General features: G+C 45.4%; 2 protein-coding genes across 7 annotated transcripts; one reads left to right on the top strand and one right to left on the bottom strand.

Annotated features, from left to right (window-relative positions):
- Positions 1–5941: 5941 nt before the first annotated feature.
- Positions 5942–7365, top strand: LOC136508677 (uncharacterized). The gene has a single exon (XM_066503421.1). The coding sequence runs from the start codon at positions 6049–6051 to the stop codon at positions 6982–6984; it is 936 nt and encodes a 311-aa protein (XP_066359518.1). The 5' UTR covers positions 5942–6048; the 3' UTR covers positions 6985–7365.
- Positions 7366–10363: 2998 nt separating this feature from the next.
- Positions 10364–13417, bottom strand: LOC136508265 (uncharacterized). 6 transcript variants are annotated; one of them, XM_066502916.1, is made up of 6 exons: positions 12964–13417; positions 12815–12887; positions 12180–12438; positions 12019–12078; positions 11198–11267; positions 10364–10809 (listed from the first exon to the last, which is right to left on the bottom strand). In XM_066502916.1, exons 2-6 carry the CDS (start codon positions 12850–12852, stop codon positions 10667–10669), a joined length of 570 nt encoding a protein of 189 aa, XP_066359013.1. In that variant the 5' UTR covers positions 12853–12887; positions 12964–13417; the 3' UTR covers positions 10364–10666. The 6 variants fall into 6 exon arrangements, 3 of the variants coding, with proteins under 3 accessions (XP_066359013.1, XP_066359011.1, XP_066359012.1); XM_066502914.1 differs by having other exon boundaries at positions 10367–10809; positions 11078–11267; XM_066502915.1 differs by having other exon boundaries at positions 10367–10809; positions 11078–11267; positions 12815–13417.
- Between the last annotated feature and the right edge of the window lie 4148 nt (positions 13418–17565).

Raw genomic sequence — 17565 nt, 5'->3', positions numbered from 1 at the left:
GACGCCATGAGCGTGTCTAGCTCGTTCGTGAACTCAATGTACTGCTCGCTCTAACCTCACGTGCGGAACCCTGACCTGGTCCCAAAGGTATGCCCACATCAGCTGCCAACATGGAGGCTGACCTAGAAACCACTAACGACGAGCCAGAACCTCTGGACGACCAACTGGTAGATGAGCCCACATCCACAACTAGAGCAGGTACACGCATCCACCAAGCGATGCTGTAGTTCGATGACACCCCTCGCAAAGCTACTAGTAAAGGAAACCCGAGATCTATAGAGCCCTAGCTATATTGACCTGCCTAGTCCTAGTCACTGAGGTAGTGGACCCACATCCATGACGTAGTGTCACCCGTGGCATCGGGGAAGAGAACACAGGAAAACAGGTGTAGGATCCACGCCCTACAGTAGTACCCAACTGTCTCCTCATCTGCCTCCTTGGGACACTGTGTGAACTCTTGCCGGAGCCAAGAGATGAGAACTCTAGAAGTGCAAGCCCCTTGCTCGCCAACCTCACGCCCAAGGAAGGCCTCCACTCGTGCTTTCCAGCCTTTTGAACCTACATTGCCCAGTGACTGTATTGCCATGAATCCTTCAGGCCTAGCATCTTCTAACAGTCCTGGAACGTGACTGTCATATCCCCGAAAGGTAGGTGGAAGTTGTGAGTCTCCGACCGCCACCTATATTTTAGACAAAGCAAGATTACATGTCAAAAAGGCAAGCGCATGGACAAATAGCCAAGAATGGAGGCAATGATTGAATATAATACCTATCAACCAACACAGTTATGGCCGCTGAGTTGAACTTGGGCAACCCATGACAAACCTTAAAAGAGATGACATCCAGGCCAGCTCTTTATAGGAAAGGAGTGTATCTGTCATCGTACTGCATGTCCAAGAACCCATTGTGGGTTCTAGGACTGAAGGAGCGGAAGGTCCTGCATGGAATAAACCATAGTCTCCTGTTACTTCATGAACACATGTACTGCTCACCAAAATTTGAACAAAACATATAGGTTATTACCTACCCCTACGCTATGAGACATCCTTGGTGGGTCGCCTCGTACATTGGGTCGAGCAGGTGGAATTACGCCATCCTACAAAAAAAGTCAATGAATTAGAAATTCAATATACAATGAAACATGAACTTAGAAATGTACAAGTAATTGACACAATTACATGCATAAATTGAGACATGCATAAATAATTAAATGAATACGGCAAATATGAAATAATGAAATCAACCAATAGTCGCACCTCACTAATCTGCCAATGGCAACTTCATGAATTGTGGCCAAAATCTACCACACTTGCCACACTCGTACTGCTCGGGGTCAGTAACAAATGGAGTTTCTCTCCCACGCCTTGTTCTTTCGGGTATCTTATCCATAACCATCCTATGCCTCGTCCTCTTCTTTGATCCATGCATGTTCCAACGGTAAGCTGGATCCGCATTGTACTTTCGGCCCATCGTATGGATGCCACTCTCCAGGGTCCTAGAAAGGCACGAAGCGGGGGCTCCATGTGTGCACAAGCGTGTCGACACTGGACTCGTGAGGTATTCTGCTCTCGATATTATAGTTGTGATGCCTAGCTGCTGCCACCAAATAGGAACATAGAAAGTGGTACTGCCTTGGTTTACCACAAGTGCATTTGAAATCTTGGAGGATAACCACATGCATCCTCAACTCTCGGACCTCGCCGTCAGACATTGTACCACCCCTATGCTCCACTTGATAAGTCTCTGTTGGCGTGGTCAAAGCATGTAACCTCATGTGTGCCAGCCCTTTCATTTGCCTTCTCTAGGCGTGCCTTTGGTTTTGGAGCCCATATCTCTACATCACTCCGCAACTTCAATGCATGGGCGTGTCTATCGTTGAACCAGGCAACAAGCTTGTAGAAGGTGAATTGAACGATTGCATTCACGGGCATACAACATATCCCCAATAGCAACTTATTGAATGACTCCGCTATGTTGCTGCACTGAAACTCGTACCTCTATCCACCGGCGTCGTGAGCTCTCATCCATTTCTCCAAATCCCTCATCAAACCTATGAGCCATTGTCTACCTTCTGCATTTGATTCGGTTATGACCTGCTCCAACTTTTTATGAAAGTACTTGTCCTCAAGCTGTCGAACAGCCTCCTAGAACAGATCAAAGTTACCCTTCACACCATCCTTCTGGAGTAGATTCTCGGCAAGGTGCCGACTACACCAACTGATGGTGCAAAGGTGCATACCCCCTATCTGCTCTCACACGGCATTAAGTATGCCCTGGTGCCTATCAGATATGACGCTAACCTCCCTGCCAGGCCCAACCATATGTATCCGGACTAGCCTCAAGAACCATCCCCAACTGTCATTGTTTTCCTTCTCAACCAAAGCAAATGCCAAAGGAACCAACTTGTTGTTCGCGTCACTAGGATATGGCTTTAAGAAGTGTGCTCTGGTATTTGTCGATCAAGAACGTACCATCAATGGAGAAGACGGGACGACAATGCCTAAAGGCCTCGACACACTGAGGGAAGCACCAGAAAGCACGGAAGAATATCTGTCTCCCATCCTTCCATGCATTTAGTTTTGGGATGTACTCATAATGCATGCATGGATTCACCGCTTTGATTGCATTGAAGAGTACTGGCAGCTGCTCATACCCATCCTCCTAGTCCATATATATCATCTTCCACGCTCGCTGCTTAGCCATCCAAGCTTTACCATATGTTATCACATAACCTTCCATACAATGCCTCAACGGTCCTTGATAATTGTCCTAACCTTCATGTTGGGTTCTCTCTGCAATATTCCCATCAACCGCTTGGCAATGAGGGTAGATGTCAACTGTCGATGCCTCAGTGTCAGCACATGGTCAGCACAATTGTGTGTCCTGATAACTTTTGTGATCTTCCACTTTTTGGTGACCTTTTGCTTCCTTGCACAAACCATCCATGGACAGCGTTTCTTGTCACACATAACTGTGTAACGGACGCTCCGCATATGAATGCAAGATCTTGTAGTGTCTCTTTTGTATCACTGCAAACACCTGCAACCACCTCTTCAATGTAGGGAGGTCCTTGAACACCCTCCCATTCTCAATTATCATGTTAGGGCCGACCTCAGGAGCTTCTAGGAGCTCATCATCACGTCTTTCTGCACATGCCTGATCGGAATGAGCAAGATCTACGGTGCCGAGCTCGACACCAGGAACTACGACGCCAAGCTTGGCGCCAGGATCTATGGCGTCGAGCTCGGCGCCAGGGTTACTGGCGCCGAGCAGTCTGCCATGTCACCGTCACGTCTGCTTCGAGCTCAAGAGCTCGGCTAGCACCGAGACGTGTAAGCTCGGCATCAGCAACAATGGCGTCGAGTTAAGGGTCCAGATTTTGAAATCTTACCTAAAGAGACATATTTGTGATTTTTTTAAAAAAAGGCTAAAAAATAAAAAAAAATCTGTCATTCTCACCACCGTACCTGATACGATGCAATGCGTTGCGTATGGCTTTTCGGCACAAGATTCTAGGGCATGGGTCTTTTCAACCGACCCCGGCCTCCGTGATGAGTGACTGACTGATGTGCATGCATAATGGGGTTCATCAACCTAGCTACCTAGGTTTATTTTGGCTTGGTAGAAACTGAATGAAGTTCAGGTAACCTTATCTTAACTGGTTTCGACTTTGAAGTGTGTGTTATTATCGTACATTCTAGCTATCAGCCTATTCGTTTCGGTTCGTTTCGGCTGAAACGATCGTGGATTATTATTGCTGGCTGATTTGGTGTGAGAGAAAAATACTGTTCTGACTTATAATCCACGATCGTTTACGACCAAGCGAACAGGCTGACATAGGTTCTCTCCTCAGATCAAGTTTAGATTCCTAGCTAATTTCTTCGGCTTAATAAAAAATCATCTAGTTCCTCCAACTTCCGTAGTATATACATCTACTTTCCTAACAACAAACATGGGTGAAATAGTGACCATCATCATAACATTAGTATCATGGTAATACAATAGATGTCATGAACCCGGATTTTGGCAGTCGAATAAACTTTCTCGATCGATTGTTTCTCATTGTTCATAAGTCTGATACTGTGCAAATCGACACCTCCCATGCTTAATTTAACCATTTGAGCTGAGGTTTAGGCAACAATGAATTCAATCATCTCTGAGTAGATGTTGCACCGGCGGCTTTATAAACTCACGTTTATGTCATAATATGAAAACATTTGCAATAATATTCTTTGAAATTAGCCTTATTACTTACCATGTTAATAATATCTTAAAGAGAACAATTCAAGTCATGCGAAAAAACTAATGAACCCCCTCCCCCCACCCTAAACAAGATTTTTTTTTCCTTTCAAAAAGGTAACCTTCAATTGAATCAGTCTACCATCTACTCACCAGCTCCGTATGGTTGAGGGCGAAAAGTCGATGCATGCTACCTGGATGAGTCTTGTTAGGTTGTGTGGATAGATTCACACAAACACACAAGTGTGTTCCTAACTCACTTTTGTTTTGAAGCCATAACCATGATTTTTCCTCTCTCCAATTGCACTCCCATTAGGACTAGCCGACTAGGTCCGTATATCCCTGCAAGTGACCATGACCAGTAGCTGTCCTGGCCTGCCGGCCAACATGTACACTTGAAACAGACCCATCCGGTGATCTGGTCTCATCAAGCCAAAATAGTGGGTGCCCCTGCCCCCCCCTGCCCTTGCCCCTGCAAAACGGTGATCTGGTCTCATCCAGCAGGCAGCAGGTGCCCTCACAATTCAGGTACGCACATCCAGCCACAGGATTATTTTTAGATAAAGATCCAACCACAGGATTAGAAGAGATGATAGCACACTGCCGGTGATGGCACCCCTGCTTGTCTCCATGGCTCTGCTTGCACTCTCTAGACACACCAATCATTCTCACAGCCACAACTCACAAAGACAGCCACAAAACCTGCAACTACACAGCAATTATCATTTATTACTAGCAAAGAAGAGTACGTTCTTCAATGAGAAATTAGCATTTTTTTAGAGTCACAAATCACATTTATTTCTGAACGCTACCTAAGTTAGCTCTCTCTCTCTCGCGCTCTCTCTCTCTCTGGTAACCCTGTGACTACCAAGAAAAATTGTAATGAACCATTCTTACTCTTAATGAAAAATGTTTCGAGGCACATTCATGAAAAAAAAACTTATAATGTCCAAATGGTTATTGAGGCTTGTACGAGTGCTATGAGATGAGATAGTTTTTTTTTATTGAACAAGAGCTACGTGTCATTGTATTAATAGAATGAAGTTGTCCGAATCCACTGCCAGAGAGATGGGATAGGTAGAAGAGAGGGTTTCACATGTATCCAAACTAATTAAATTCGTTTGGCTTGAACAGGTGCCAAAATCATGTTTTCACCACTTTGGCATGCTTCACTCCTTATAGTACAATATAAGAATATATACATGCCATCAACTGGATGTTTTTTCTAGCTTCAACTCCGTTGTCTAGATAATGAAAAACAAAATCCTCCAACCTTCACAGCATGAGATGCTTTTTGCCGATACTTATTACAGTAGTTTCGCCAATAGGAAGGGCAAACCTTCATAGAATAAATGCCTTGTAACCTCAACATCTTCATATTTAGGAAAGTCTATTTCCTAAATCTGGATCATTGCTCGGCTGTTACTCATGCCATCAACTATGGTACCTAGAAATGTTAAAACGACTTACAATTTGTGGCAGGAGGTTGTCGATGGAACAACAGAAAGGGTTTCCACTTTCCACCAAAAACACAAATCTCAAAGCCGTTTCAGTGGCACCCTGGTTTCTTGACAAGTGGTTCCATTTTTTTTTTCCCCGATATTGATTTCTCTAGGCTACATTTTAATTTTTGCCTTCTCCTCTGGGCTTGCCCTGCTATAAAAGGAACCCCCATGCCACACGCCCTCCCTCGCACTGAACATTCTACAAGCCTCCTCTACCTCTCTCACACACAAAGGCAGCAGAGAGCACCTCTCCAAGCCAACCATAGAGGCAAGGCCACGTCAAGCAAGGAAGAAGAAGGCGGCATATGCAGCACATGCTCCCTCTGCTCAACAACATGGAAGCTCCTCCCGGCCAGAGCAGCAAGCAGCAGCAGCTGATGAGGACGGTGTCCATCTCGGTGCTGGTGATGTCGCTGCCGGTGCTCTACGTCTCCTTCCTCCACGTCCCGCCGGCGTCCCTCTTCAGGGACACCACCTTCTGGTTCCTCATGTCCAACTCCATCATCATCGTCATCGCCGCCGACTCCGGCATGCTCTTCTTCCGCTCCTCCTCCTCCTCCTCCGCCTCACCGGACGACGATGACGGCGGCCTCTCTGTCTCCGTCTCCGAGCCAGCGGTGACCGCCGTCGTCGTCAAGGACGGCCGCCACGCGCCGTCGATGGGTGGCTCCGACGAGACGGAGGCCATCAAGGACCAGCAGGCCTTGGTTGTCCAGGAGCACGGAGACCTGGCGGCGGCCATCGCCGAGAGCGACCACCGCGCGTACGCATTGGTCGAGCGGGGAGACCGAGTGGTGGTGACCACGCCGGAGACCAGAGACATCGTCGTCGTAACCCCGTCCGCGACGAACGTCGACGCCAGCTCAATCGTGCCGGCGGCGGCGACGAGACGGCTGACGGCGAGCCGGGGCCTGGCGGAGAGGGAGGAGAGGCGGGCAACGAGGCGGCAGCACCAGCACGGGCACGGGCACCGGCCGTCGCACTCGCACTCGCAGGCGCTCGTCCCCGTGCAGGACAAGAGCGTGGTGGTCAGCGAGGATAGTCGACACCTCCGGCGAGCCGCGACGACGGACAGGCGGCCACCACCGCCGGCGGAGGAGGAGATGATTGACGAGAAGGAGAGCGAGTACTCGAGGCTCTCAGACGAGGAGCTCAACCGGCGCGTGGAGGAGTTCATCGCCAGGTTCAACCGGGACATCAGGCTGCAGCTGGAGAAGGAGGAGCAAGCCGCCGCCGCCTGACGTGACTGACGCCATGCGCGCATGCACAGCAACGACCAACCAAAGCTCTCAACTTCGATCCAGTCCGTTCTCCGTTCCATGGCGCGCCGGCCGGCCGGCCGGCCGTCAGTCTTTTGTATAGCAGAGCACTCAATGTCCGACCGGCCGCCATGTCTGGCTGCTAGGATCTTGCCGATCATCTCTTCTCCATTTGTGTGTAGCAGAGCACTCCAAGATGATCGATCTTGTAGCAGAGAAGATGAGTAGTGAGGATTTTGTATTTTGTAAGAAAAAAAGGCGCGCACGCACGCACGCGCGCATGGGAATAAACTAATTAGACAAGATATGCAGAGTAAGTTTATTAGAAAATAATCATGTTTGATTATAAAACTTGATTTATAATCATATTGGCTATTGAGTTATACCTCCACCTTTCTTTCTTTTTTCTTTTCTCTCGGAAATAAATAAATAAAACCACACGTTAGGATTTCCGGTAAGCAGCAGCAGAGCAGAGATGGACATGGATCTTCATTCTTCACTTGTTCAGCAAATCAGTTGAAGATCACATCAGAACAGTACCATTACAGTACTATTTCTGAGCTTCTGACAGCGACAAGATCTCCAGATCTTAATCGACAGGTACGGATTTTTAAAATACTGCGTCTGGAGACGAATCGAAATCTCTTATTTTGTATCCATTTAGGTTTTTTAATTCAGCAAAGGTCCACTTTAGTTTGCAAAAAATTTTACAAAATTTTTCACATTCTCCGTCACATCGAATCTTTGGACGCATGCATGAAGCATTAAATATAAATAAAAAATAAAACTAATTACACAGTTTAGACGAAATCCATGAGACGAATCTTTTAAGCCTAATTAGACTATGATTGGATACTATTTGCCAAATAACAACGAAAATACTACAATGCCCATTTTACCAAAAATTTTGGAACTAAACTGGGCCAAAGACATGAGGATCCGGATGCAGGGGAGGGGAAGGGAGGGGAGGAGCATGAATTCTGAAGGGAACAGTGAGACATGCCTGTCATGCACAGTAACTTGGATGCCTAATGGTGATGGTTAGGTTACTCATTAGCAGGGTGGTGTAGCCTAGCCTGCCACTGACAGGTGGGGACGGCTTGGAAGTAGCACTGTCACTGCAAGTAGATATTTGTTTTGTGAAAACAGGGTTATTGGCTAGTCTGTGTAGAGTTTGATTTTGACATTAATTTCGTCACTGTTTACTGCAGTTCAGTGTTGTGCAAATAGTAATCTATGTATGATTTTTAGTAATAACTATGCTTATATCTTGTAACTAGTCAATAAGTATGAAATATTCGATGTTGCGATACGATGAAACTGTGACTTATATGCCCAGAAAGAGCCATTTTTAAAACATAAAAAGTCAAAATTTTAGTCATGATCACCACTAGTTACCAGCTACCTCTAGATACTTAGCAAGCGTAATTATTTTATAATTTGTTGGCTTATGATTGATTGCTAGAGAGTCGTAGTAGTTATCCCAAGACCTATGTGGTTACCCAACGTAATAATATAGAGAAGGGTTGACATACTGCCACTAATAACCCTTAGCTGTCAGGTTACGTGTACCAAATTAAAGCTTGTGTGATTTGAAATACAAGCAGTAATCATTCACTCTCCAGCTTGAATCGAGTTGTACCAAATCATTCACCTCTGTTTTTTATTTGGCAAGTTTGCAAATTCGAGTTGGAATTGTACAGCACGTACGGAGTGTTGTGTTACCCTTGAATCCTTGATATGATGTGTTTAGTTGCTATTGGTCCTGAATTAAGGCCTTGTTGGGAATCGACCAATTCAGTAGGAACACGTGGCACCTTGGGGTTCATGACTACTCTCTCGGTTTTAAATCATAGATTATTTTGGCTTTGTCTTAAGCCAAGTTTCTTTAACTTTTTTTTAAGGTTTTCAATCTCTCTGACTATAGCTGTCGCCATAGCCGGCTATAGCTGTTTGAGACTTATCAAGCTATTTGTGTTTATGTAGAACTTAGCAGCTATAACTTGCTATAGCCCCATTTAACCTCCGCTATAGCTGTTTTAGAGGTCATCCGCTAAATACCTTTAGCCAGAGATTTAAAACCTTACTTTTTTTATAGAAAAATTGCACCTATACACATATAATGTCAAATTAAATTCATTAATTTTTTTTCAAAAATATATTTTGATAGAGTACATATTTGAACTTATAGATTTAATATATTTTATGAACTTGGTCAAAATTAATCTTTTTGACTAACAACAAAATCAAAGTGAACTATAATTTGGGACGGAGGAAATAATGTTCTGTGTTTGATTTCCATATAGTTACAAGATGGTTGGGTTACTTATTTCTGCATATTTTTTTTTTCTAAGGATTGTTATTTCCAATTTGTGTGTATCCTATGGCATGATGTTATCTTGATTAACCACTAGAAAAATTCTCTTTTTTTCATCGAACCAATTTTTATCTGTTTCAGGGTCATATATTCTTCAGATGCGACTAATAACCTCGCACATCGGCATCGCTAGCTATGTGCGTAGGCCTAAGCATGTAACCAGTAACCAGATTGGATACATTTCATATATATATTAATAGCTAGCTAGGCGAACCATATCATGTTGAGATCAAAAGGCTGATTTGATGGATCTGTAAAAGCTCAAATGGAAATAATGTTTGCATCATCCCATGCTGCCTAGGAGATAAGGCACATGAACCATGCTAGCTAGCTCTTGCAATCTCCATATGTTGAAATTGTTAAAACTAGACACACACACACACATACAAGCAACAAGACAACATGCATGCTTTTGTGTCCATATCTACCTTGACTACCTTCCACACAAGAGACACATCTTTACATTGACCCCATTGCATACTCTCGGTTGTGTGATACATGTACTACATGATTGGAGCAAGGTAAAAGGACAGGGCAGTTTAACCTAACAATTAGTAACCTGATTTGCTTACCAGGTGGTGATACTTTTTGCATTGTTTACTCGGATAAAGTGTCAAAGTGCACAATTCTTTAGTTTATCATCGAAAAGGGTAAATTAACTGCACTTCTCTGTTGAAAAAAAAAATGATGCACGGTCCATTGTTTCCTGCTTGAAACTAATTAACTTGGGATTGAAACAATCTAGAAATAGACACGTCGGGAAACTTGGCGCCAATAACGTTAGACTCTTGACGCCACTACTTAACAGCACACCTGTCTTAACAGTGACCTGCTTTGACAACTAGTAATTGCGTGCTGCCTATAACTGGAGCTGTCACTGTTGTAACCACGCCCAAATCTGATTGCCTGCATACAATGGCAGCATTATATTGGCCTGTAGGGTATACTAGGACGAAAGGCGCGCTCCACTGCGCCCGCCAGTCCAGGCCGAAACTAAACATCATCATAGAATTTAGTAGTAGATTAACATAGAAGAGTAAATATGAGGTTGAATCCAATGAAAAATAAACATTTTCTTTGACAAATTGTTTAAAAAACGGTAGTTCAGTCATGCATGTTTGACCAAAAAGCATAAACATTTTGTTTCCAATATTGTTTCATGTGCAGTGGACCAAAAAAAATGGAAATCAACAGTAGAATTAAGAAACCATGTATTCGTATGTAAACAATACACGTCCTATTGAGACATCTAAACATACATGTTAAATCAGTTCATGAAAATAACAACTACAAAGGATCATCTTGAAAAAAGCATAGGACGTCCTTAGTAATATATTCTGTATTTATATATCCATGTCCATTAGTAGTCATCTCCTCTCTGTCCATTGTCCTGTAAGGCTGTAAGTAGGCACCGACTCCTAGTTGACTTGCTGGGAAATTCGAAAAGAAAAAAAAGGTGAATACATTACAGGCAAATAATAGGCATATGGTTACTGAATTAGACATGTTGTTGATGTTACACGCTGCAAAAGCAATAAAATCATATTGATCATATAAACCTGAAAAGGGGGGAACTTACAAAAGCAAAGGCAAGCAAAATAAGGACAATAATACTAACAAAGCATGAATGCCTTCACTTAAATTCTTATGATACAGAAAAATCGAGGCAACTGAGAATGGGAAGGTTTTTGGACTGACAATTGTTTCCTTTTGGTTGACCAAAGGAAGCAAAGGCAAATATGCACACCCCAATCAGAATGGGTGGTTTCCATATTGTGGCTGCGAAGGAACTGAACTCCAAAAAGTGGGAAGGAGTACCATGCGAAGCATTTTTCCAATAATGGTCAGCCAATGTAGGTCCTATGTGAACCTTCACTTGGTGATGAACCTACAAAGAAAGTAGAGTAAACATTAACTCTGAACTGGAGGGAATCTAACTTTAGAAATCTGAACATGTATTGCTATTTAAGGCTGGGCACATACAGCTCTGAAATAATAGACTATAGAGTTACCAAAAGAAAAGTTTATTTTAGGCCTGGCTAATATGTAGCACCTAGTAACTGCAAACATAGAATAACTCTTAAACTTTAACACATTGTGTGCATATGTTGACATATTTACTTTGGGATATGGACCTGCAAAGATGGATAGGTGTCCTAATCTTGTTTACATTGTTTTGTAGCATCTGTAAATTTCCACAGATAATTTGGTTCAGCATATTCGATACTACAAAAGAAAGCTCCTATCGAAAGCAATAAGATCTGAGTAAGGTTATATCCCCAAAGACCAAAGAAAGGAACAACGAATCTTTGCAGTGAGAATTTTCAGTAAGCCTACATCGTTCCCTATTAAGATTTTAGTAAACAGGGGTTCCTTCTTAAGATGTGAACCTAGGCAAAGCTACAGCATCTAACTTTTTTTTCTCTCGAATACGCAAAAGATTTGCGTATCATTGTAATTAAGAAGAAGAGTTTAATCGTACAAACGACACGCTTCTGATGAGCGCGCTACGTGGACAGCATCTAACTAAAATTGGTATGGCAGGAATATCTATGCAGTATTTCACCGTGGTCTGAAAATGTAACAACACAAGTAGGGAGCATGAATATTACACCCATTTAGACACTAATAGTCCTCACCGTTGCAGAATGTCTTGTTGAGGTTGTCAATAAGCCTCTAGATCTATTCAGTGGAGCATACTGTACAGATTAGCAACAGCTGTTACCAAATTTGTTTGGTAGCCTGAAAAATCAAAGACCAAACACAGGATGTAAAACCATGTTAATGGAAGGCAACACACCTGAGCAGAATTGAAATAGCTTGCAATTGATGATGCATTTAGATGCCACATCAGATATGTCGAGAAAGAATAATCCATAAAGGAAGCTTCTTTGTTATTTTGAGAAAGCGCAAAAGCATTTGGGGCTGGTGGTAGAACGACTAGAGCCTCTCCTCGCTGGAACTCTTGATTGATATAGAGGCAGGGTGTTCCCTTTGCCATCGCCCGCACGGTGGCGAGTTCCATTTTTACCTCCATGGTCAGATGGCTTTGTTGGAATCTGAAAGTACAAATAAGTAAGATGAAGGAAGACAACCTGCGTCGGAAATTGTGTCAAGCGATACCTGCATAAAAAGGTGGCAGCAGCAACGGTCTAAGACAGTTAAACTTGTTAATTCACCTTTACTACCTAATCTCTATGTCTCAGAGTAGACCAACGTCGCAAAGACATGAATCTTTATAGGGGAGCCCCAACAAAATAACATGATATTTAAAAAGAACAACCTGAAATGTCACTTTCCTTTGTCCCTTGGTGATAGCTAAGATCATATTTATTTCTGACTAAGCACTTGAATCCACCTAGACTGGATGGAACAACAATTTTGAACTAAAATTTGAAATTATTTGGCCCAAAGCATACCACACGATGACCTGACCTGGTGTTCCAGCGGCATAGTGCTCGTGTACATTCCATCGAACAGGTTGCAGGCAAGTACTGGACGCTTCATCCTGTAGCCATACAAACAAATAATGGAATAAGAAAATGAATCGGGGAAAGGAGGAAAGATTTCGTGGATGAACGCACCAGATCGTAAAGGCGGTCAGCTCCTCAGCTCAGAACTGTGGCCGTGTCTCCATTCTGTGCACGCAGCGGCCGGGGGAGAGGACGCCATGGACGCGTCTCCATACTCGATCCGCGCACGCAGCCGCCAGCAAAGCCGGCCGCCGCATCCACCGGTGCTGCCGCCGGGGGAGAGGATGCCATGGCCGCGTCTCCATACTCGATCCGCGCACGCAGCCGCCGTGAAGGACAGCCGCAGCATCCGCGCGCACAAGCACCGGCAGGGCCTGCGGCTGCATCAGGAAGGAAGGGGCCACGCTCCCGCACCAGCGGGTTAGAGCGGTGGAGGCGGGCGGCGTTGGCGCGGATCCAGGACGAGGCGGCGGAGGGAGCGAGGAAGAGGTGACGGTGGGAGCGAGGGAGAGATGAGGACGTGGAGAAGTATGAGCTGGTCGATTTGTTTATGGCGGACTGGTGGTCCCACTGTGCCAGTCCCGGCGTGCGTAAACCAACCGCGTGGGCGGGCGACGGGATATGTACGGAGCGGCGTACACAGAACCGGATAAGCCAGTGAAAGCAACTGCCGGTAGACGGTAAAAACTGCCAGACGTCAAAACGCCACTCGCAGTGGCCACGCGGATGGTCTCACCGCCGAGCGGTCTCGTCGCGCGAAATCGACGCTCACACACGCACGACCCCACGTGGCTGCACAGGATTCGTGAACAGTAGCAAGTGCGCTGGGAGCACGCGAAAACGTTCCCATGGACACGCCGCGTGCATCGATTGGATGGCCGTACGGGTAACAGTAATTAGAGCGCTGAGAACGCAGCGATTCTAGGAGCTATATGGAGTTACATATGTGTAGATTAAAAGTTGAAGCTAGCTTATTAGGAAAAAAAAAATACTTGTACCTCTCAATGCAATGAGATGTTTTTTTCTTATCAATCGATGTCCGATCAACTGCATTTACATCTTAATAAGTAGTTGATTATACATTATTCATCCAACAATTAATCCTTCGTTTTTTTAACTTTTGGAGAGAACATGTGAAAGATGGTGCATGTAGATCACCTTAAAATCTTAATGTTCATATATGGGCTGGTCCATATATAGGTCCAGTTTGGTAGAGCTTTGGGAGGCTTCGGCTCTGGCTTCTTCGTACACCGTAACGAGGAGTCGGTTTCTCTCTTCGTCAAAATAAACTAGGAGCTGATAAAAAAAACTATGTTTGGCTTTACCGGTTCCTCTAGCGCCGAAGCTGTTCGGAGTACCAAACAGGTCCATATGCTTGTTTCATCACTTAATCCATCTAGCTGAAGGAAGGACTCGAATTCAGTAGGGCAAACTACTGCCAAAGGAGCAAGAAATAATCATCGATCGAGCTCGAAAAATTCCTCTTGGCCAAAATTGCGTCACCAAACCAAGCAAATACAGTGAGCAGGACTTGAGCATCCACCCCAAATTTACCTCTGTTTAATTTGACAAAAACAACAACAACAAAACAAAAAGAACAAACTTTTAAAAAATGGAATAATTGGCCCCTGGACGGATAGGGTGGCGACACGTGGTGGGCAGCCGGCTGCGACCCCTTCCTGTGACAATGTGACTTGACATGGATGGGAGCGAGGCCGCGAGGCACGAGGCGATAGAGGCGTCGCCAAGTTGGCGTGGCTGGCTGGCTGGCTGGCGGCTGCCATACCATGCCGGGCGGGCACGGCCGCTTTCATGCGTTGGCCCTCGCTTTTCCTGACAAGATCATCCTCAATCACAGAGCCTGGCCATGCCGCCATTGACGGAGACAAACCTACACCACCACGCCTGCACTTTGCATTCCATTTTTTATAGCTGCCAAGCTTTGGATGTGGATCATACGACATACGGGCACACATGGCCGTCATTCGTCCATGCCTGCCTTCCTGAGGTTAGATATTTCAAAAAGCTGTCAAAGGCTCAAAGCTAGATGATAGACTAGCCCCGTCTAAAAAGAATACGATTCTAGGTTTGGACTGTGTCAAACTTTCTAAATTTCTACTAAATTTATACAAAAATATTATTAATACTTAAGACTTCGAATAGGTATGTTATGAGTATATTTCATGATTAATCTAATATGATAGTATTTTTTAGCCTTTAGTAGAATCTAAAAATTATTTTACTTTTCGTAAAGCAAAAGTTACATCTTAGAACGGCGAGGAAGTATATACGTCCGGTTGCATTGCGTCTAGGTAATACAACTATACTGCAAATTACCTGTCAACGCAGGCATCAGTGAGTCTGCAACGCTGAATGTGGACACGTATGGATAAATATCTCATGACTACGCTGTGGAGAATTAATGTAATGTAATCCACCAGAGCCATCAGGCAATGCTTCGTTCATCAGATAAAGCAAAAAATAGCAGTGTGTGACACAGTTACTTCACTGTCATGTCAGTAGGAGTAGATGCGAGGGCACTAGGGGAGACCTATTCAGAGAAGATGGAACGAGCTGATTTGTACGACTAGCGAGTGTAGATGCAGGCAGGCGCCTCTCTACGCCATCACTTTCACTTTTCATTGCAGGAAGAAAGAAAATCAAGTAGCAGTAGCAGCAGCAGTAGAAGAAGAAAGGGTGCGTTTGTTTGTCTGGCTCAGATGGGCCATTGAGCCCATGGAGTGCAACTTGGGCTGTTTGTTTGCATGGACCGGTCCGCGAGCCAGGCCAGCACGCCCCTCAAAGCACCCCTGGGCCTGGCCCTGGCGAGCCAGGCTGGAGCGAGCGCGTCGTGGGCTAGTGGTGTGGTTCTCCTCACCTCCCTATTCTTTACCGTGGGCATCGCAGTCCGCCCGTTGTCCCCTCCCCACCTCGCCATGGCAGCGCTGCCGCCGTCAAAAATGCAAAGGGAAGGGGAAGGACGAGATGCTGCGAAAGAGGAGATGGCGGAGCGGATCTGGAGGCGGATTGTGGGGAGCGAATCACGGCGGTGGCGGCCGAGAGCGGGCTCGCGATGGGTCCCATCGCGTGGGAGCAGCCGCGGTGGAGGCGCAAGAAGGGAGTCGCCGCGGTGAGATGCCCGCCGCCTCTCACCCTGGCCGGCGCGGCGAGCTGGCCCTGGAGCGGCCGCCCTGCCCCGGCGAGGCATGCCCTATCCCGGGCCGCCACCCACGTCCCCGCCGCGGCCTCTCACCCTGGATCGCCTCCCTGCCGCTGCCTCTCACCTCGGCGTGGTGGCCCGCCTCCCTGCCGCTGCCTCTCACCTCGGTGCGGCGAGCTTGCCCCGCCCCGGCGGCCTTGCATCCCTGCCGCTGACGCCCAGCAGGGAGTGAGGAAGAAGAAGGTGTGGTTGAGCTGTTGACGCTAGTAAGGTGCTTGATGAAATGGCAATAATGTGGGGAAGAAGAAGGTGAGGTGGTAATCTTGATGCAGGGTAACCTTACACGTTAAGCCAGTCAAACAACCACCATCTCGGCCTCAGCGTAACACATCTGGTGTTACGATCTTATTTAGCACTGAGATTATAGCATGAGAGATAGATCTAATAATATAGTGAGTTCGTTTACTTAGCGTAAAGAGGTGGTGATGAAAACTCCTAACAAAAAGAATAGAATGAGTTGTGTTAATTGTTGCCATGAAAACAATTTCTATAAACAACGACCAAATATAACTGGAGTATCGTGTGGAAATAAAGATTTGAGAGCAATTTATGCAGATGGACATGTAATTTTAAATCTTGAAGAATAATAATGTCAGCTAGTATTTTTGGGAAGCTTGGAAATCAAATTGAAATTAAATCTACTCTTCACGGTTAAGTCGGCAAACAAATGATTATGTTTAAAGTGCTATCTTTGGTGAATTATATAGTGGAACATACTTAAATAGTGCTTTAAGATTTTGTTCCAACGAGTTAGTACGAAATATGGACTAGGTCATGGTATGTTAGTTAGTTGAAATTAACAATGTTTAGACCTTTTAAAAATTCAATCAAAAGTGTTAGGGGAGGTTAGTACTAATCGAACATCGAATTCTTGTAAGTCTGAAATGATAATTGACCATGCTATTTTGTCATTTAAATTTTAACCAAAATGCCTAAACACTAGCTTCATGTAAGTGTAAAGTTGATTGCATCAAGGTGAGTACATGAGTATCGTATAGGTTGTAGTCACGATGTGCCCACAAAAATTGCCCAAATTCCCTAGAATGCGCGGTGAATCACGTTTCGGTGCTCTGTTCGTGAACGGGCATTCGGCGTGACAAGCCCATGTTGGCATGCATATAACTTCTCCTTGAGCTACTCCCGAGCCTCGACGATTGCTTTGACAGATAGTTGGCACTATGGGTTTGAGGTTAGAGAAAGTAGTTGAGCTTCATCCTGGGTCGTTAGCGGTTTTTGGCTCGCTTGAAAAATCATGCGTGTTGCCGTTTCGGCCGTTTGGATTCCGTGGCCGCGGTCAACACGCGCGCACGTATGTGCGCCGGTGTCGGGCGGGGGCCGTGGCCGGTCGGCCACTGCTGGTCAGCCCTCAGGCCATGCCGTGTGTCGATGAGTGCGCGTGATGTCTTATTGTCGCCTTGGCCAAGCCCTGCGAGCCAGTCTAGAGGCCAGCCGACGGCGCGCCGAGTCAGGCTTGGTCACCGTTGCCGCGTTGT

Source organism: Miscanthus floridulus, chromosome 15 (genome assembly GCF_019320115.1).
Source record: "Miscanthus floridulus cultivar M001 chromosome 15, ASM1932011v1, whole genome shotgun sequence".
In the NCBI taxonomy this organism is placed as follows: Eukaryota; Viridiplantae; Streptophyta; class Magnoliopsida; order Poales; family Poaceae; genus Miscanthus; species Miscanthus floridulus.
This window is presented reverse-complemented; position numbering and strand designations above follow the sequence as displayed.